The sequence below is a fragment of the Limulus polyphemus genome, unplaced genomic scaffold (genome assembly GCF_000517525.1).
Source record: "Limulus polyphemus unplaced genomic scaffold, Limulus_polyphemus-2.1.2 Scaffold2299, whole genome shotgun sequence".
Taxonomy (NCBI): domain Eukaryota; kingdom Metazoa; phylum Arthropoda; class Merostomata; order Xiphosura; family Limulidae; genus Limulus; species Limulus polyphemus.
Genome location: NW_013667909.1, coordinates 137,085 through 157,781, shown reverse-complemented (window position 1 = coordinate 157,781; position 20,697 = coordinate 137,085). Strand labels below are relative to the sequence as shown.

Sequence of the window (20,697 nt, the reverse complement as noted above, 5' to 3'; positions counted from 1 at the left end):
GTGTGTTGTTTAAAAGTTTTCTAATGAATGGGTTCTTTCTTCAATAATCTTGAAGTTTATATTTTGGATACACTTAGCAAAATTTTAAACAACAAAATAAAATACCAAGTACTCTTTGCGGTTACTGCTGCTTTATCTAATAATATACAAATTCAACTGAAATAGAGAGAATAAAAATGAAAATGTAATTATTTTTTTTTATTAAAAATTTTAGTATTAGTATTAGTATTATCACTGTCTGCATGAAGTACTGTTTTAAGTATAATGCTGCTTTTGAAAAGTACTTTTCAATTACAAATAATTCAAACTATATTTTTGAATCTTCTTTCTAACTTCCTGAATGAAATATCTAGATATTTTAAAATAAATGGCTTTCTATGTCTATGAATTTTTTCTTGAAATATCTACCTATTTTAAGATAGATGAATTTCTATATCTATGCATATTTTACTTGAAGTACCTAGCTATTTTTGAATAGATGACTTTTATGTTTATGCATATTTTACTTGAAGTATCTAGCTATTTTTGAATAGATGACTTTTTATGTTTATGCATATTTTTTTCTTCAAAGTACCTTGCTGTATTAGAATACATAAAAATAGGCTCATTTCTTGATGAAGACATCTTCACTTTCAGTGGTTTCCATTTGCTTCTCGTATAAGAGAGGCAGACAGTAGGCCCATAAGCGAGGGAAAAAAATACTATGCTGTTTATGATCTACCACTGTGGGGTAAGTGAAAATAGTATTTTTTGGAATAACAAAAGTATTTTAAGGTAGCTAATAATAGAATTTGTCATTAGTAGTGAGCATAATTTTATATGTTTTCAGTAATTGTGATAGCAGTTTTACAATGCTTTCTTCTGTTCTAGGTGTAACACAGACATTATTTAAGAATATCTTCAGATTTTTGATAATAATGTCAAATTAACATAGCAGTATTTCAAATCTGTTAACCTTATTTTTAACTATTTTCAATTACTTTGAGAAAGCTGAACTCTTTAAGTCTAGGTTGGATTTTACCTAAAATTTAGTTTTCATTAGATGTTAAAGGTGCCAATTGTTTGTTGGACAAAAAAATTCATTTTTGAACTGTAAATAGTTCTATTTGTGTGTCTATCCTTTGATCATATATCAGGGCACATTACATGATGACCCACCTAATGATTTTTTTCTTCTTCTTCTCTCTCATGAATTAACGTTTAATTATATATTCACTATTCTACCAAAAGTCATGGGACACGAGTAGTTATGAATGAAACATGTCTTTATTCCAAGAAAGTAATAGCGTATTGGCCTGCCTTTGGCCTTAATGACTGCTTCAGTGCATCATGGAAGACTGTCTACTAATTTCTGGTAGAAAGCTGGTGGTGTTGTACTCCATCCCATCCTTTAAAGCATTAGTAAGTTCCATAACTGAAGAGAGCCATCTTAGCTTTGCCCTAGTTCTGCATTGCAATTCATACCAAAGATGTTCTATCAGGTTCAGGTCAGAGCTCTGTGCTGGCCACTGCAATGTTTGGATGTTATTCTCTTCAGACCACTCATTCACAATCCTTGGTTTCTGACATGGAGCATTAACATGTTTGAAGGTTTAAGGGCCAGTACCATAAAATTGCCACAATGTGGGACACACAGAATTGTTCATTGTAGGTCTCAGCATTCATGGATGCATGCACTGCGACCAGTGGACCTAGTCAATAATACGAGAAGCACGCCCAGACCTTGATACCGCCACCTAACTTCACAGTTGGGACAACACACTCAGGTAATAAGCATTCTCCAGGCATCCTCCATACCCAAATGCTTCCATCAGACTGGAAGAGCATGTAGTGTAACTCGTCACTCCACAGGACCGATTTCAATTGATCCACATTCCAGATTCAGTGTGCCTTGCCCCATGCCAATCGACAGTGTGCATTTGTTTTTGTTATTAACAGTTTGTGGGCTGCAGTTCTTTTTACTAGATTGTAAAATATCTTGTTTTTATGTGTATATTTCATATGATGTAATATATTTTTCTAGCAAAAGTATCTAAAATGTAAAAATTAGAAACTTTTCAGTTTCGCCTGACAAAACTTCAGTAAAATAAAATGTATAAAATTTTATGAACTGGAGATTTCTGGGAAACATTTACACTCAGCAATCATGTGATTTTTAAACTAGTTCTATGGGAAATGGCTAATTGGCTCCTGCTCTGATTTATTGCTTGTAATGCAAGGATTATAACAATAAAACCATAATGGTAAAAGGAAATGGATGTGAAAATTTTTTGACATTCATTTAGAAGGTTTAAGGAGTTATGCAAATAAAATAAGAAAACTGTAAAATGGAAATAATTGTTACTATTAATAGCATTAGAGTAACTTTTCACATAGAAGGACTCAATAGAAGCTTTGTAATTCACAAACAAATCTTTAGTAAAAAATACTTTACAAAAAATCTTATTTTTTGTGACTTGTGATGTTTACTAAAAACTTGGCAAATTCAAAATTTTATAGTTGCATAGGTAGGAAGTTAACTGAGCACTTGAACAGATGGTTAATTAAAACTAGAGCTCCTACATTAAAGAATTTTCTTCCATGTATAACATTTTTCTCCATAAATAATGTATGTTTGTCAGTTTATTAAAAAGTGTTAGACAATGATTGTTACATTTTGTGTGGCAACTGGTGAAATAATTAGTAAACAATCACTGTGACCAGCATTGATTTTTCTTAGTGGAAAGTCTGATATATATATATATGTGTGTGTGTGTGTGTGTATTTTTATACTTACTCATCATTATTTAGGTATATGACATACAACAAGTGTTAATGCATTCCTTGATAAAGGTATTGCTCTTCTTAGATTTCTGCAGTAGTACATTTTGATGGCTTTTCAACATTATTGTTATTGTCAGCATTACTGCCCCACATTTTTTTATTTACTGTGATGTTGATCTCTTGATCATTCAAGTCAAGCCATCATTAGAGATTAGAGATCTGTATTTGTGGATTTTCTATGATGGCCATTCCCTAAGGACTTACCCATTCCAGGGTGCTGCTGACTGGCTGTCTTCCCCTTGATTAATAGTTTAAATTCTGATATAATACATTACCTTTGTTTACGTAACAGCTTTCCTTGATTTGTGCTGCCCTCTATATGCTTAATTTTCATTTACCACAAGCCTGGAGGCTCCCATCTAACATCACATGTTTACACATGATATAGCTGAATTGTAGCTTGTAGATGAGCATGTGACAACCCTCCACCAACAGCAGTGTGACACACCTTCCAAGCACAGCTGACTCCCTCTATAGTGTAGAGCACAATCATCACTTCAGGATTTGCACTTGTGTGTGTAATGTCATGTATTGTTTTTGCTTGTGAACTTTTCAGATATAGGTGTGTTTCAGTGGAAGTGTCTACAATGACGTTGTTTCACAAGTGTCAGTAACTTCCACTTTATCTGGTGTGAAACAACATGACTTTGTTCATGTTAGGCTACCAGCTATATTGGAATTGGGTTTGTCTTTGTCTGTTGGTAGAGGTGACAGCTTTTGTGCAGTGGGTGGTGAAGTCTTTTGTCCCTGACATACCTTTGCTTATGACTTTATGCTGTATTGCTTTTCTTTGACTCCTAAACTCTAGAGTCTTTTATTCATATTTGAGGGTTAGATCCTCTGTGTTTTGTTTCGTCTTTCTAGGGCTTAGGTTTTCCCCCCTTCATCTTACACACACTATCCTTTTTCGTTAATTTTCCTTCTGTAACCTTCTTTCCTTGATAATCTACCATTCCCCTGTGGGGTTTTTGATCAATGCTCATTCACTTATCTTTTCTACAGTGGTGTATTTATCTTTCTTAACATTTTTACTTCTTATTTGGTTTATCTTTTGCTAGAGTTGGTTGGGGCTTGATACACTTGTTAATCAATTGCTGTTGCCTTCCTTAATATCTCATATGCCTTCTTCTGGCTCCTTTCATCTGCCTGTGTGATTTTACTGGTATGCTTGTATCTCTGGTGTCATATGTTGGAAATGCATGCCAATTTTATGCCTAATCCTCACTGATTTACCATCTCTCCCGTGCTCCTACTTTGCCTCTCTCTATCTCCTGTCCTCCTGTTTCTTTTTCTCTCTTTGTCACCACTTTCCATTTGTCTCCTTCTACCACTTGTAGACTTCAGCACTCTCAGTCTTGGTGGTGGCCATCCTATAGGCTCAGGGTCGGCCTGGTCTGTCTTGTTTGGTTTATGGACTTTTAACCTTTATTTGTAGCCAGTTGTTGAGTACTGGGATTTCTGTAAGAGAGCCTTAACCTTCACATTTTCCTCTCCTCCTCCTATGTCTTCTGTTCCCATTATTTTACATCCTCCAACGGATATTGTTTCTTGCCAACATTGGTCCATGGCAATGTTGGTCTTAATGGCTACAATCACTATTGAATGGGTTTCTCATCCTCTTCCAGATTTTTCTTCCCATCTTTACATGGTTCCCAGAGAATCTGTAGATAGGTGTTGAGTCTTACATCTTTCATGTTTTAGTCGGTTTCTTGTCTCTCCTTGCTTTCCCAATTCATGATGGTCTTTTGCCCCAGGTCTTGGGATGACTGAGGTGGATATCTTGGATGCTTCTTTTCTCATTTGGCCCTGTCTGGGTTGATTCATCTTGGAGGAGTCACATCTCACACCCATTTCATTTGTCATTCATTTGAGTATTTTTTGTTCGTATGTCTGCAGAGCCCTCTTCTTTTGAGGGACATGGAGCAGTTAGTTTCCTGTGCCATATTTTCTCCTTCCCTCACTGTCCAAGAAGTTCTCTCTCTTATGGGGACATAGACTTCTATGGAATCCTGTATCCCCTTGAGTTGTTATCATTTGCAACAATGGACTGCACATTCTCTGGATCCTTGTTTGGGATTTCTTGTCCTCAACCATTCTCCTTCCTCCTCCTTTACTCAGAGACTACACTTGGTGACTTGATAAACTACTTCCATAGTGAGTATTACTGTTCTTTTTTGTGTGGGTTTCCTGTTTCTCGATGCAACCTTGATGAGATGTGGGGCATGTCTCAACTCTCACATGCATTTGGATCATTGGTACATTGACGTTTTGTCCTTTCAAATTCATCTCTAAAAACTTTTGGCAGCAAATCAAATTTTGGATTTTTTAGGATGATTCTCAGACATCTCTTGATGATACATACAGTCAACTCTGTAGTTGTCTCCTTTATCAATTGCTAGGGGGACGCTTTGTCTTGCTCTCCCTGTTTCCACACCATCATACTCCTTTTCTGGGCCAATCTTATAATAGTAGATCTAATAGCTTGTTCTATTCCAGGTGCCCTGAGACTTGTTGCGGATTGTCTCTTGAATTGAGTTACTCTGCTTTCATCTGGACATTCTACTTCTACATGTTTTTGCCACTCTTCTCAACACCCTACTTCCCCCTTTTCTGGTCTCCTGTTCCTCTACCCTCAGCTTTAGCTGAAGATGCATTCCATCAGGACTGGTCCAACTTTTTTCTTTCCATGTCTACCCTCCTACTTGTCTTCTCCCTCATTTTTTACCTCATTCTGAACAGTCCATTTTGAGTCCTACTGATAACTACTTACTGCCTGGCTCAGCCATGGTTTCCTCTGCGGCACCTTCTCTTGTCCTCTCCTATTTTTCAACCTCTGTCACTTTCTCTCTACTCCAACCTTACTCCTCCCTCTCCCATCTAGCAGTGTCGTCACTCTGACTTCATGTGTGGGTTTTGTCCGGTCCATTGCGAGATGTTCCAGACTCTCTTTACATGTAGCCTTCCTAGTTTGACCACAACAAGGGCACACATTCCATAATTGGTTTTTGCATCATGTTTTCTTCTATTCCCTTCCTTCTATCCCTCATTTTTTGTTGGCTGATCATGGGTTTTCTTATTATCATCAGATATACTCCTCTCTTTCTTTTCTTGGTTTTTTATTCATTTTTCTACCTTCATCTTCCTTGTCCTGCAGTCCTTTCAGATTTGTATCTGAATATAGTCAACCACACCATTAATGACCTAGTTATGTTCTTCAGAACTGGGATGTTATTGGAAATGATGTTATTGGGGACTCAGTTCCCCATTAATATGATGTTATAAGTTGGAGTTGTTTTCCAGCAGCATAATTTAATGACCTACATATGACAAAAGACGTAGTGGCATATGATTCTGATTTTGGTCGATAATCCACATTGTTACTAATCTTTCCATTTTTTGTAAGATGCTATTTCTCCTATAGCTTAATTTGCTTGAAGCTAATGGCATATTGGCATGAGCTAACACCTTTATCTTCTCTGCATTATTGAAAATTGTTCTTACAGTTGTTGCAGGAAGCCCTAAGTCTCATGCAGCATCAACAGCATGTTGCCTTTCTTCTAAGTGTTTCACAATTTTGAGCTTTTTATTTAACATTATTACATTTTAAGTCACTTTTTTGCTCTCATTACTTGCAGGACTACTTGCTGGTTGCTTTGGTGCCATAATTCCAGTAATGTAGTGTAATTATAACAAAATATGAGTGAGTGCTGAACTTAAAAAAAGCCAACACCAAAATGTAAATAATGTTACAGTGTAGCCAACCCTTCATCACCAGTAAAACTAACCCATGGAAAGAATTTTCAGTGCATATTTTTTTATTTCCTTTTTCATTTTATTTAATATTTTTTCAATGGTGCAAAAATGAAACGACATAATTGTGAGTCAACTGTACTCTTCTCCATGTTCTTACCCTTCCTCTCTTTGACTCTTTAGTCTCTTGTTCCTTGTACCATCTTTTGCTTAGATCCCACTTAATACTTTTTGCACATGGCTGTAGGAGATATGATGTGTATGCCATTGCTGCTTCCTATATTTTTTTCCTTGCATTTCTCAATATTCTCATTCTGCTCTGAATCATTTTCTCTATCACATCCACATGGTTTGTTCTTTGGCCTGCTCTTATTCTTTTCGCAGTTCACGCTCCAATCTATTTTTTCTTTGGAATTCCTCATCTCCATGAGACATTTCTATTACTCTCAAAATGTAGCTACAGCACATCATTCATTTAGCCTATGCTTCTTTGGATGTAGAATCACATTGACTCTTTTAAGACTCCTCACTAAATCCAATGTCTTACTCTCTCTCTGGCGATTCACTTCCATCATCCATTGGAGGTGTTTGTGCAAACTGGCATGTGGACTAGCCCACTTACTTTCATTACATATTTTACTTATCTTCTGGCCAATTCTTTTTCCAGTTATCAACTTCCTCCTGTCACCATTCTACATACCCCTTACTGGCTTTTTATATATCTTGCCTTTACTGTAGCCTATTTCTACATCATTGGATCCTGCTCAATGGTATGTGATGCCTGTCTGGGTATACTTAACTTTAAGTCTGCACCATATGGCCTTACAGGTCTATAATGCTCACAAGACTGCTAGAGGTTTCCTTGCGATATCTGGCTTCATAAAGAAGGCCCACACCAGACCGTACTAACTCATGGACTATGATGAGTAAAGCAGTGCTGGAATTGCTGCCCATCCCTCTGGTCCTAGTTGAATAAACCCAGACTGATCTGCTTTTTATAATAGGATTTTTGTGGTCACCCATTGAATTCCTTTGGACTCCCACAACATTATTCTTCCTTTCTTCTAGTGTATCACAGGGGTCCTGGGGTGGTGGACCATGTAGCCTTCTTCCATCATGTGACTACTTCCACTCAGTTGAGCCTAGGGTAGTGGTGTTCTGTCAGTGTAGATGGTGAGTACTCTCCTTGTATCATGGACCAGATGACAAATTACCAATGCCACCTGGTTTTGGACTGGATTAATCCACCACATGCAGTTCACCCCCTCCAATTAGCTTTCCCCCATCCTACCTCTGCCTGGAAGTCAGTTCCCAGGTGGTCTGGTTTTGAATCAGTGTAGGACCAGCCAGCATAAGTCCTCACACATATTGGAATTTGTAAATTCACAAAAATTGTATACATTTCCCTGGATCATAATTAAGTGAGAAAAAAAGAATGATATTTCATGACTGCTCATATTATAAATCAAAATATAAGTAATTAATTATAAAAACTTATTGCTAAGATTTCACCCACTCCCCACCCCAGATATGCTACTGGCTACAAGTAAAATTATCCACTATTTATCATCTGTTGTGTTACCTGGTTTTTGTTCAGTTAAATCCTTTTTATTGCTGTCACGGTTATTCTTTGTTATTTTGGATATACTGAATACTTCAGGGACTCTTGGTAAAGGTAGTTTATACTTTCTGGCAATTTGCACTTTTAGAATCTTGCTCAACCATTGATCTTTCTGAATGACTTAAAGTGAACTTTAGGTTGCGTCTCACTGAATTAACTATTTTCAGTACCTTTTTAAAGTATATTCTGTAGATTAGCATATGAGAAAATCCAAATACAGTATGAACATTTTATTTACATTACATTGCTGTTTACTGAGCTTTGGTATTCTGTTTGCCTCCAGTTGTGATTATACAAGCCAAATGGAATCCCTAGCAAGTAAGTTGTTAATTTTTACCTGCTCAGTTACCATTGGGTCCTCACCCAGGTTGTACATGGCAACTCTGGTATGATTATTCCACCCAACACCCTTTTTAACAATTACAGTGATGTCTGGAGTTGGGAAATCATTCAATTAAAAACAAAATCATTGTACCCTCTTTATAATTTGAGACTGTGTTTGACTGCATTCATTCTGTCTGGAATATGGTATGTTACATGTGTCTCTGTGATTGTTCTTTACATAATACAACCCTCTATACTGCTGCTGCATGAGAGGATAATGTCCTCTGAAAATGGACAGAGGATGCCATCTGGTAGATAATAAGGCTTGGTGGGTATTTTTACTACCTTTGCTTATACATTCTTGTGTAGCATTTGAGACATCAGAGATGAGATGACTGTTCTCCATATGATATCTCATGGCCTCAAACAAGAACAGAGAAACCTTATAGCTTTATATTTTCTTTCTTAATTTTATTTGGTGTTTCTCATTGCAATGTCCAGAGTTGTTGAACCCATTCTTGGATCTGCCTGGGTTGCTGCTGAATAGGCTGATTTCTTGAGTTGGCCAGCCATAGTACCAGGAACATGTCCAGTAATTAGTTATTACTGGTATTCTCTCAGAGATTTTTCCACTACAGATAAAGGACAATGTATTGTATTATGACCATAAATGCATATTGTCCCACCACCTATAACCACACTAGAGAATGTAAATGGTTCCTCAGCTACATACATACTGTCCAGTCCCCCTTTTTATAATTTTTTATTTAAAAAGTGTCTAGGGTAATGGGGCATCATGCTGAGAAGGATATCTTTTTCTTTCTGAGTATTCTTACTATGATTCATTCTGTTTTGAAGCTGGCCAGCTTCACTCGATTCTCCTACAAATTCATTCCATTTCCTTTTACTCTGGTTCTATATTCTACTGAAACTCTGCTTGATCACATCTTTCATTTGTTGTGGTCTAGGTTATATCTTCCTGCCTTATAAGAGTCCAGTTTTTGATGAACCAGTGGTCTTTATGACTCTCTCCAGTTCCTTCCTCCATCACACTATGAGTATTATGGCTGTTATTATTTTAGAGGTAAGTTTACCTGATTTTAATTTAACATTTTTAGGATGAAGATTAATTTCAAACAGGGAGATAAGTACTTTCTCCATCGTGGCTGCAACTAAGAAAATGTGAATCATGGTGAGAAAGCAGAACTTATTTATGTTCTCCTGATGCTTGGGTGAGTGGAGAACTCTGGGAAGTTTACACATACTCTGTATTGTATCAAGGGCATTTAAAATATCATGAGAAAAAATTCAACAATAAAAGGATTTTAATATTTTAGAGATGTTTGAAATTCATTTTAATTTTAAAAATGTACAATTTATTTCAATAACTCTTTTCCTGCAATTTTATGTTACAATTGGAGTGCTAAAATAAACCTGCAGAACACATACAGCTCTAAAGTAAGATTCCATGATATGTAAAGAAACATCTATGGAGAACTTGACAAAGTTTCTGTAGATTTTTGTTGACCCTCCCTACTCATCATCTATGCATTTATGCTACTATCACATAAGAACAAATAAAATACCATTAGACAAAAAAAACAAGAAAGAGGAATATCTTTGTATGATATACCAAGGTAATTTATTATCTGGTCACAATGGGGCCTGGCATGGCCAGGTGGTTAGGGCGCTCGACTCGCAATCTGAGGGTCGCGGGTTCAAATCACCGTCACATCAAACATGCTCACCCTTTCAGCCATGGGGGCGTTATAATGTGACGGTCAATCCCACTATTCGTTGGTGAAACAGTAGCCCAAGAGTTGGCGGTAGATGGTGATGACTAGCTGCCTTCCCTCTAGTCTTACACTGCTAAATTAGGGACGGCTAGCGCAGATAGCCCTCGTGTAGCTTTGCGCGAAATTCAAAAATAAACACTACAATTGTGAGAGACTCGTAAATCTTGTTTGTGGAAGAAGAGGTGTAGTCATTTGTCACAGACAGGTTGAAAGAGGCAAAACACAGTGTGAAGATTACAATATATATATATATTTATTTAACAGATTTACAAAGAATAACAGAAACAAGGCTGGTCTCACTTGTGGCACTGAACTGCTATCATTGAAGATAAATGAATTAAATTGTTAGGAATTAAGAAACTGTACTTTGATAGAAATATATAGTATTTTAAACTGAACTTAGGCATTGTTAGCTATATTTATAATAGAAATTAAGAACATACATGGTTGGCAATTTACTGTTGTAAGAATAAGAATGAAGACAAGGATGAACCTTAAACATATGTCTTTATGACTCATTTAGAGTTGAAACAAGTTATGTGTATTTGTGAAAGTGCCAAAACTGCTATTATAATTAATGTCCTGTCTTTTGCTGACTCAGTCATAAAATAGTTTCGGAAGGCTTATATGTTTCATATTCAAAGATCAACATTGACTACTGATTAAGATCAGTCTTTGCTTCTTGTAATAAATGAATGAGGAAGAAGGTGTTACAGATCATAGAGAAAAAGATAATTTTAGTCAAGTAATATTTTATATTCCATAAATTAATTAAACTCCAGTTTCTGTATACTTTAACGTTTGTCCCTAAGTCAAGAATCTCTCTTCTATGTTATCTCATTTTTACTTTGTTCTAATAAAAATGAAAGGAAATAGTTTATCAATATAATTTTATCAGCCATTGTCAGGTATCTTCAATTAATATAATATAAAGAAATAATCGGTTATAACCTTACAAACCTTTTATATTTGAAAATTAAAATCCGATGAATAAGATGTGAATTCAGACCTGAAGGATGTCCACAAGCATGTGACTAATTATGCGTGAATGTTTGTGCTCTATTTCTTACTTGCTAACTTAAATAAATATTTTATATATTTTAAATATATATGATGTTTAAAAACAAACTAGTTTTATGAGTATGTCCATACAAATCAACTTTTTTGTTGGTTAGGTTTGAAGTAAGAAAACTTGAAATCCAGTTTATTCCTTTAAGCAGTTTTTCATCTTTTATTTTTTTTATTTGACTGTCTATTATTTTCTATCTCTTTAATAAGGTATTTAGTATTTTTATTTCCTAGCTATATTAGAAGAATGTCACCTGAGTCACAAAATCTGTAGTATACTTTAACATAAATGAACAAACACTAGAATATACTAATTTTTAGGTATACATGTTAATTTTTTAAGAAGTTTTGTATTTTTGCATTGAGATTATGTGAGAATGGAATAGTCACACATTTTTCTTATCTTAGTTTTGTGGTTATATCCAGTTGAGGCAGAGACCACAAAAAACACTAAACTTCTCAAAAGAGAATATCTTGTGTTACTTCATTTTGTAGCTAGATCTAACTGAGTAGATAAATATAGAAAACACACAAAACCATCTAAAAAAAAATCTTGATGTTACTTGAACACTAGATTTATTCATCTGTGTGCAACAGGAATTTAAACTTGGCTTAAAGTTGGGTTGATAAAGCATGCTACATATGTGTAGAAATGTTATTACTTTAAAGAAATTTTCCTGCAATTGCTTTAGTGTTGAGCTTTCGTCACTGCAAGCTGAGCTCAATTTCACTATAGGGCCAGAATGTTTATACATTTTACTTGAAGAAATTTATGGATAATGTAAATATATATTTACACACAGTTATATAAAATCTAAAAAAAACATGAAAGTAATAACATCAAATGTCTCTGTGTTTATTTAAGGAGAATACCTAGTGCTGTATAAAGTTGTTCATTACCAACATCGCTCCCAGGTGGTTGTGGAAAGTGACTTTATATTCAGACCAAGAGTTGAGTTTCTCTTCACAAAAATGAGTGAAAATCAGTGTAAAATGGCAGTCAGCATTATATTTCGTCGTTCTAGTCTGCTTTTTCAGGTTTGTCTGTCTTTTCTTTTGAATAGGATGTATTTATTATGGTATTTTGAAGACAAAAAGTTGTGAAAAAAAAATTAAAACTTTTGTAAGAAAAAATATTGTATTAATGAACTATAACATATATGGTAGTCGGTTAAACTATAATTTTGTTCATATGATATATTCTTTTTTAGGAACTTCTTATGGAAAAAATACTATTTTCAATCTAAATATGAACAAGTATCAAAATTTAATCACTTCACATTCTATTCCATTATTCTGAAATTATTCTTGCCTATCTCTAATTCCTTGTCCTGCTGTCCTTCACAGGGTATCATACACACTGATACATTTGCTATTTTTGAAATTTTATTTACAAAGTTTCTTAGAATTTGTAGAAAGCTGCATAAAAATATAATTTTCAATACATATATCACATACCTGTTAATTGTTTTTGGAAATATCCATCTTAGTCACAATTTTAGTCAACTTTTTAATTTTTGTAGTAAATTTGCCAACCCATTTATAAAATTTGAGGCTAAACCTGTATCCCAATCAAACAGTAAATTGTAAAAACTTGTACATGTTATGTTAACTCTTTCTTGCATGGATGTATGGGTGTGTGCGTGCAGTCCACCTTGAAGGCAAAATTGCACCTCTGAATTAAAGAAATTATGTAGAAGATAAAATTGTAGCTATTTTTCCACACACTAAACAAAATAAAATACTTCAAAGTTGCATTTTATTCAATAAAATGTTTTATTTATTTAATTTCATAAATAACTTTTTTAAATCACAAGTTTTGATTTTTGGATTGATTTCAATGAGCTCCCAATGATAATCATTAGTGTTTGTGAATTTCCTGAATTTTTCTGAGCATAATGTGGCACTTGTAGCCTTTTAGGAGAAAAGTCATAATAGTTTTGAACAAAGCAACACTAATTTGTTTTTGTATCATGAATACAAATGTAGTTTTATTGATTTTCAGTCAACCACATTTTTATCAACCTTGTTTTCTTGATGTGATATAATTGCCTATATCTCAGCTAGTGATCTAAACATATCATGAAAGCTATTTTTCTGTTCTTTTAAACTGAAAAGATGGCAACATTCCAGTTCAGTAGAAATTCTCCTAGAGATTAGAACAAAATGAAAAAAGCTTAACTTGGTAATAGGTTGCTAGAAGAAAGGTATTTGTAAACAACTTCCTCTACAAGTACAATTCTGTTTTTTTAAAGTTTGCAAAAGCTTGCTTTATCATTTTATACACCATTTAAATTAACATAAAAGTTTTTATTTATTTGTTTTAAATTGACATTAATAAATAGTTTTTAAAATATTTTTTAAAATATATTTATATTGTTTTGTTTTTATTAATCACTTCTCTAAACAAAATATGTTTGATTTCTTGTGTGTGTGTGTATATACGTAAGTGAAAATAAAATAGGTTTTAGAGTTATTAAGTATATATTAAACAAAGCCTTCTGATAAACAGTTTAATAGAAAGTTGGCTTTATTATAATTTTGATATGGTAAAACATTTCTTTTTATTGTATGCCCGTTATTGTAAATGCAATGAAGATGCATGTATTGTTTTTTTTAATCAAAACAGAGATAAAATTTGCAGAGATGAAATTTCAAAGATGTGAATTCATACAAATATCACATATAAAAATGACATATTTGCACAGACTACATAATCTATAGAAAGTAATTTTGAAGTTTCAAACAATTTCATTTAGTAGCTTGTTTTCACAGTGCAATAAAACAAACCATATAACATGTAAATTGAATTGACACACCAAGGTCTCATAGACTTAAACAAAATAAGACTCTATGTATTCAGATTTCAGAATTTATATATTTTTCTTACAATTTTATTATTGTTCATGCACAAAAAATGGTACTGTAACTTAATGATTTTCATTTATCTGCATTCACAGTTTTGTCTTTTTAATATTGCATTTTTCAAGTAACTAATTGATTACCTCTTTTATTTATTCTATTGCTTGTTTAAAAATTCTTTACTGATAGATATCCTTTATTAGTATAATACTGAGATTTGCACTTATTCTTTTTCTTTTTTTGTGTGTCACAAATATGTTTTACTAGTGAAAGTACCTGGCTTCGCATGGGTTATTAGGTTGATATATTATAGCAAGTGCATAAAATTTATCATGAAAGTAAAAATATCAGTTTAATTTTAAACTTAAATCATTTCTGAATTAAGGTATTTTCTGTTTTGTCACCAACATTTATGGTCCGGCATCGCCAGGTGGTTAGGGCACTTGACTCGCAATCTGCGTGTTGCGGGTTCGAATCACTGTCACACCGAAACATGCTAACCTGGTGTCCGGACAAGGACGCCAGTTCTACTCCCGGATACTTACCTTCAAAAGAACATGGAGGTGCGACAAACACCATACGAAACTACTACCAACATTTATAATACAAAAGAAACCTCTTTAATCAATCAAGACTAACTTAAGAAATCAACAAATAGCATTCCAGTTTTGTTGTTTATACATTTCATTTTATACTTTCAGTACTTAGACTAACACTAATGTTATGTTATACTTTGTTACGAAGCAACACAATATAAAAGCCATTGTTGGAATGTGTTATTACCAAAGTGCACTGGTTTTTCTATATTTTAGAAGTTGTTAATCTAACTGATACACTACAGGGTATACTATGGGAAGCATGTGCGCGCATGCATGTGGATAAGTAATAATATCTAGGTGCACACCCTTAGGGTTCAGTTAATATGGATGCAAAATTTCAGATTTCTAAGTTCTTTCCTTTTGAAACTATGGCAGTCACACACACACAGGCACACTATTTTATTATTATAGATTTTAACTTCCAACACCATGTCACCGATACATTTTTGTTCTCCATCTGCCTCTGCTTAATATGTGAATGAAATTTAAAAAGTACTGTTTACAACCCTGTAGAAGTATATGATCTCATTCAATACTCTGCATCTCATGGTGACTCGACATATGAAAGTTCTTCTAGTATGTTTGGGCTAATGCATTATGTGATTCATAATTTCACCAATTTGATGCATTATTCACTCATAAAATATACATGCATTTCTAATTTTTTGCAAATATTTGAGCAACAACTTAATGTCTTGTGCTTTTGCTATGAACAGAAGTTGGTGATAATGACTCTCCATTTTTCTTTGTCACAAGCTAACTGGATGATGTCATTGTCATTCAGTGCTAAGTTGCCAATCCATTTCCTCATGCTATTAATGTACTTTGTTCTTTGCTTTCCTCTGTCTCTTTTCCCCTTGATTTTTCCTGTCAGTACTTGATATTCTAAGACTTCTTTGTGGATGATATGCCCTAAATATTTTAACTGCCTTTCTCTGATAGTTTTTATAAGAGGGGTCTTTGCTTTTGCTCTCTTTCTAGCACTTTTTTCATTTGTAATTTTTTCAGTCCAGTCTTTCCATAGAATTCTTCTCCAAATCCATATTTCAGTGGCTTGTAACTTCCTCGTAACTACTTTAGTTACTGTCCAACATTTGCATCCATATAGAACAGATCAAACTTAACGTTTGAGAACATGAGTTTTAATGGTTATAGAAATGTTATTGTTCTTCAGTTTGGGAAAATATTTTGGAAAGCATTTTTTGCCTTCCTCTTCTTTTTCTTAATTTCTTCTTTGCATCACCCATCTGTTGTTATGGTAAAGCCTAGATACTTAAATATGTTGGCTTGTTTTAATTTACCTCCTTTGCTTTGTATATATTACAGGGTGGTATGATTGTTTTCTTTGATATGATCGTGCATACAGTCTCTTTCACATTGAGGGATAAACCACTTTCAAGAACCACTATGTCCAAGAGATCTTACATATCTGATTCTGATCTTGCTATCAAAACTGTATCATCTGCATATCGGAGGCTGTTCAGATTATATCTGCCCACATTTACACCATTTACGTGTTCAGTGCCTCTTAGGATACTTTCAGTGTAAATGTTAAATAAATCAGGTGATAAAGCACATCCTTGTATTAATACTCTTTTTTTTTTTTTGAAGACACTTAATTGATCATTTAATCACATTGCTGCTGTTTGACCCCAATACAGATCTCTGATCACACAAAGATATTTTTTCTTCAGTATCTAAACTCAAATAAACAAAACAATTCATCATGTTTCATTAAAACAGAGGTGTAGGTCTCTTTTAATCTCAATTGTTTTTTCTATGAGCATTTGTAGAATATATATGGCATTCCTAGTTCCATTATCCTCAATAAACCATTTTGTTCTGCAGCAATTTCTGGTCTTATCCTATTTCGTGCTCTTATCATGAGGATTCGAAGAAATACCACACACATTCAGGTATAAAAACGTACATGCAGTTCAGGAAAAAGAAAATATCAATGGCTTGTAGAATTCATACATAAATTCACAAAATTACAGTAAAGTGTAAAAGAAATGAAATAATTTAACAAAAGTTACAGGATTCTTTCTTCTTGAATGTAATTAAAACTTTAAGGTAACACATAAGTAACCAAATGAATGACACAGGTGTATTTCCTGCATAAAGAGTTTCACGCTGTTATTGGTTTATGAAACTTTTTCATACCTAAAGTTCTAGCTCATTTTCTTTTGGAGTATAGATACTGTACTTTGTGCATTTGAAAAATTAAAACTGTAGGTTTTACAAAGGTGCAAAGATGAGATGAATGTCATCTAATACTGAATATCAATCTTTTCTTTAATAGAAAAAAAAAGGATTTTTAAGAACTCCCTTTCTTTACTTATGAAATATAAGCTGAAATACCCATCAACTGAAGGGGACTGTTTGAACTTAATTGAAGCAATGTAAGTTTAACAGCAATCATATATTCCAAAGTAATAACTTGAACATAAACTTTATCTCATAATTTTGAAATTATAACAAAGCTTCTTCATAAACAACATTTGCAGTTTGCTCTCCATCTACCAACAAATAAAGATTTTGAGGTGATCCCACCCTTGAACACCTTACATCTTACTGACCATGAGAAAAGCATGGTCATTTGAGAAACCATCCAGTATACTTTAACCTCGAACCCTTTAAAATATTCAACATTGTCTAAAGTATCAACCTGCCAAGATTGTGTGAGATTGACTCAATAGGCTGGAAGTAATTAACCAACAGGCTTTACAAAATAGAAATAGGGTGAAGTTCAATTTTGACCCCCTTATAACATTTCCCATAATTCATAGTGTTAACATACAAATTTTGGTTGAGATTGGCCCAATAGGCTCGTAGAACTTAGGGTGCAAACAAACACACATTTCATCTTTATATATGATAAATGTATTCACAAAGTGTTTTTGTGCCACATATAACTAAGTTATATTAAGAAATAATTGGCCTTATTTTGAAGATGATAATATAGTTCTTGCATAAGCTCAACATGTGTAATTTTGTGAGGGTTAATATCCAAGTTTTCTCCAGTGTTGTTGAAGAAAATATATGCAATCCAAATATTGAAAGTCCAAATTTGACTATTACATTTCCTCATTAGTCTTTCAGGTCTTACAGCAAAGAATTATTTCTAAATAACTCCTGATTGGATAAATAGTATTTAAAATTTAAAAATCAAACTACTTTCTGGCTAGTTGTTATAAGACTTTATTCATTTAATTCCAGGTGAATTTTTATGCTCTTGGGGAATGTTTTCATGTGAATTATTGATTGTTGAGTGTAGTCTGGTTTTCCATGGATAAGATATAAGTAGATTTGGTCTGCTTTTCATGTGAATATGTTCCTAGTAAATGCCCAGTTTGCCCCTGAAGAAGAAAGGTCCACCTTTCGAAAGCACTCAGGTTATAAGGTTTTTATTCATTTCTTTTTGTATAAGATCGATATCCTTGTAATTGTGTTCCTAGTATATGATTGATATCAATGTGGATGTGTTTCTAGTATATGACTGATATCCATGTAGATGTGGTCATAATAAATGACTGATAATCATTTAGAAGTGTTCCCAGTAAATGAATGATATCCATGTAGATATGTTCTCAGTAGATGAAAGATATCCATGTAGATGTGTTCCCAATAAATGACTGATATCCACTTAGAAGTATTCCTAGTAAATGTCTAATACCCATGTAGATATGTTCCCTGTAAATGACTCATATCCATTTAGATGTGTTCCTAGTAAGTGACTGATATTCATGTAGATGTGTTCCCAGCAACTGACTGATTTTCATGTTGATGTGTTCTCGGTGAATGACTGATATATACGTGGATTATATACGTAAATCTGGACCGAGTCTGATTTTCATGTAGCTGAATACTTGTAAATATATGACTTTCTTACAAGCAAGTTACAGGTGAAGGTAGTAAGAGTTTGATGTTTATGAGGTACTGGGAAGTGTTCTGTTGTTTTATGGTAAAAATATCCCTTATTTTCTTGTATAATAGTTACAGGTAAGTAAGAATGTCTTTATTGTAGATGAGTTATAGTAAACATGATGTGCTTTCCATGTAGCCATGCTACTTAGAAATGCCAGTATACTATGTATATGAGATACAGGTTATTATAGCCTTTTTTTGTATAGATGAGTTACAGATAGATGTTTTTTTTTTTCATTTAAATGTGTTTTATGTAAACGTGTTTTCTATGTCAGTGAGCAAACATGAATGTGGATTATTTTCTGTGTAGAGGAGATACACCTACATGTTAAAGTGGTTTTGCTTTTCATGCAGTTGAATTTTATGTAATTGTAGTGTATTTTCTAAATCAGTTAGTAACAGGTGAATGTGGACTCTTTTTTTTTTGTCTGTCTAGATGACATACTTGTACATGAAAAATTGGTATATTTTTCATGTGGGTGAGTTATAGGCAGATATTCTTTGTTTTCCTTATAGATGAATTCAAGGTGAATGTGAGATGTAATAACAGTGGACTACTTTCTATATACTGAGGTCGATTGCCCTTTATAAGGAAAAATGCTCCAGCTCCTGTGCTGCCTTGGAACTAGTTCTTCCATTATTGTTTGTTCTTAGTCTGATGTCCATGATAATATGCTATTACTTGACACCATAAATTCCATTGTAACAAACTTCTGTGGCAAGATTAATAGACTATTCATCTAGGAAAAACTTTCTACAGACTTTCCATTGTACATTAGATGCCAGTTTCTAAAACCGTGATTAAGCAGACTTAAGGCAAGAGGGTCCATGAGGGTAAATGATAGATATATGATCAAGCAATATTAGTGTGATTCCAGTTTTTTCAGTAATGTTTCTCATGATGTAAGCTATTGATTTGAAGGTGTGGTTACAAGTTTGTGAATCTTGAACAGTTTCAACTCCCCACTTGTTGACAAATCAGGAGGTATGTCCAGCTTCTTGGCAATGGCTTTTTAAGTTTGAGAGTTCTCTGTCATAACCATAACCTTTTCTTTGCAGATGAGGATGTTGTTTTGGATTGGCTGATGATGTGATTTTAGTTCCCATTTTTGTCTTGAACACTCTGCTGTTTGGTTTTTCACTTGCAGGAGAAAACATAAGATTTCCTTTTGTAAAATGTTGTGACCTTTAGATCTATTAGGTTGTCAAGAAATTAACATTGCTTTTTTTTATGAAAAAACCTGAACAACTTATATATCAAAACAAAACATTTATTAAATGAAATAGTCTCTTACAATCAGGTTGTTAATGCCCCAATTAAAGAAATCACTTGGCTTTGAAGCAAAAAACATGTCAATGTTCTTTTTAACACCTTCCACATTTGTATACATTTTCCTATTAAGATGGTAATTTGATGATGTCATATCAGTAGAATATGGTGGGTGGGGGAGAACTTCCCAACCCAACTCCATAATATTGTGTTGCGTCAAACACCTTTCCAGTTGACGAGTGAGGGGTGTTTCTGATGAAGGGCTTGATTTAACTGTTCCAGTTGCTGACTATAAATCTCTGTGGATTGAGGAGTTCGAAAAGAATTACTCCTTTCATGTCCCACCAAATCCAAAGCATCACTTTCTGCAGATGGAATCCAGATTTTGAGGTCAGAATTGTTTTTTATCTAGGACTGAGCCATTGCTTTTAGCATTTAATATTTGCATAGAGAATCCATTTTTCATCACCAGTGACAATTCTGTCCAAAAATGGTTCATGCACATTACATGCCAGAAGAGACGAGGCAACATTCACACTTTGGAAACAATGATCATTGGAGAGTTCGTGAGGCACCCAAACACCTTCTTTATGAAGTTTTCCCATATTCTCCAGATGTTTATGTAATGTTTCATGAGAGACATGCAAATTCAGGGCC

At 33.9% G+C, this 20,697-nt stretch overlaps 1 protein-coding gene across 3 annotated transcripts in view; it reads left to right on the top strand.

The window, feature by feature from the left end:
* Positions 1-20,697, top strand: part of LOC106466554 — a 51,941-nt gene that overhangs the window by 19,942 nt on the left and 11,302 nt on the right. For 2 of the 3 annotated variants that reach the window (XM_022394588.1, XM_013926847.2), the window contains exons 4-5: positions 637-730; positions 12,248-12,420. In XM_022394588.1, coding sequence (XP_022250296.1) covers positions 637-730; positions 12,248-12,420 — 267 coding nt within the window. Of the gene's footprint in view, positions 1-636; positions 731-12,247; positions 12,421-19,286; positions 19,509-20,697 lie in introns of those variants that run through there. The other variant, XM_022394587.1, reaches the window with a different exon arrangement.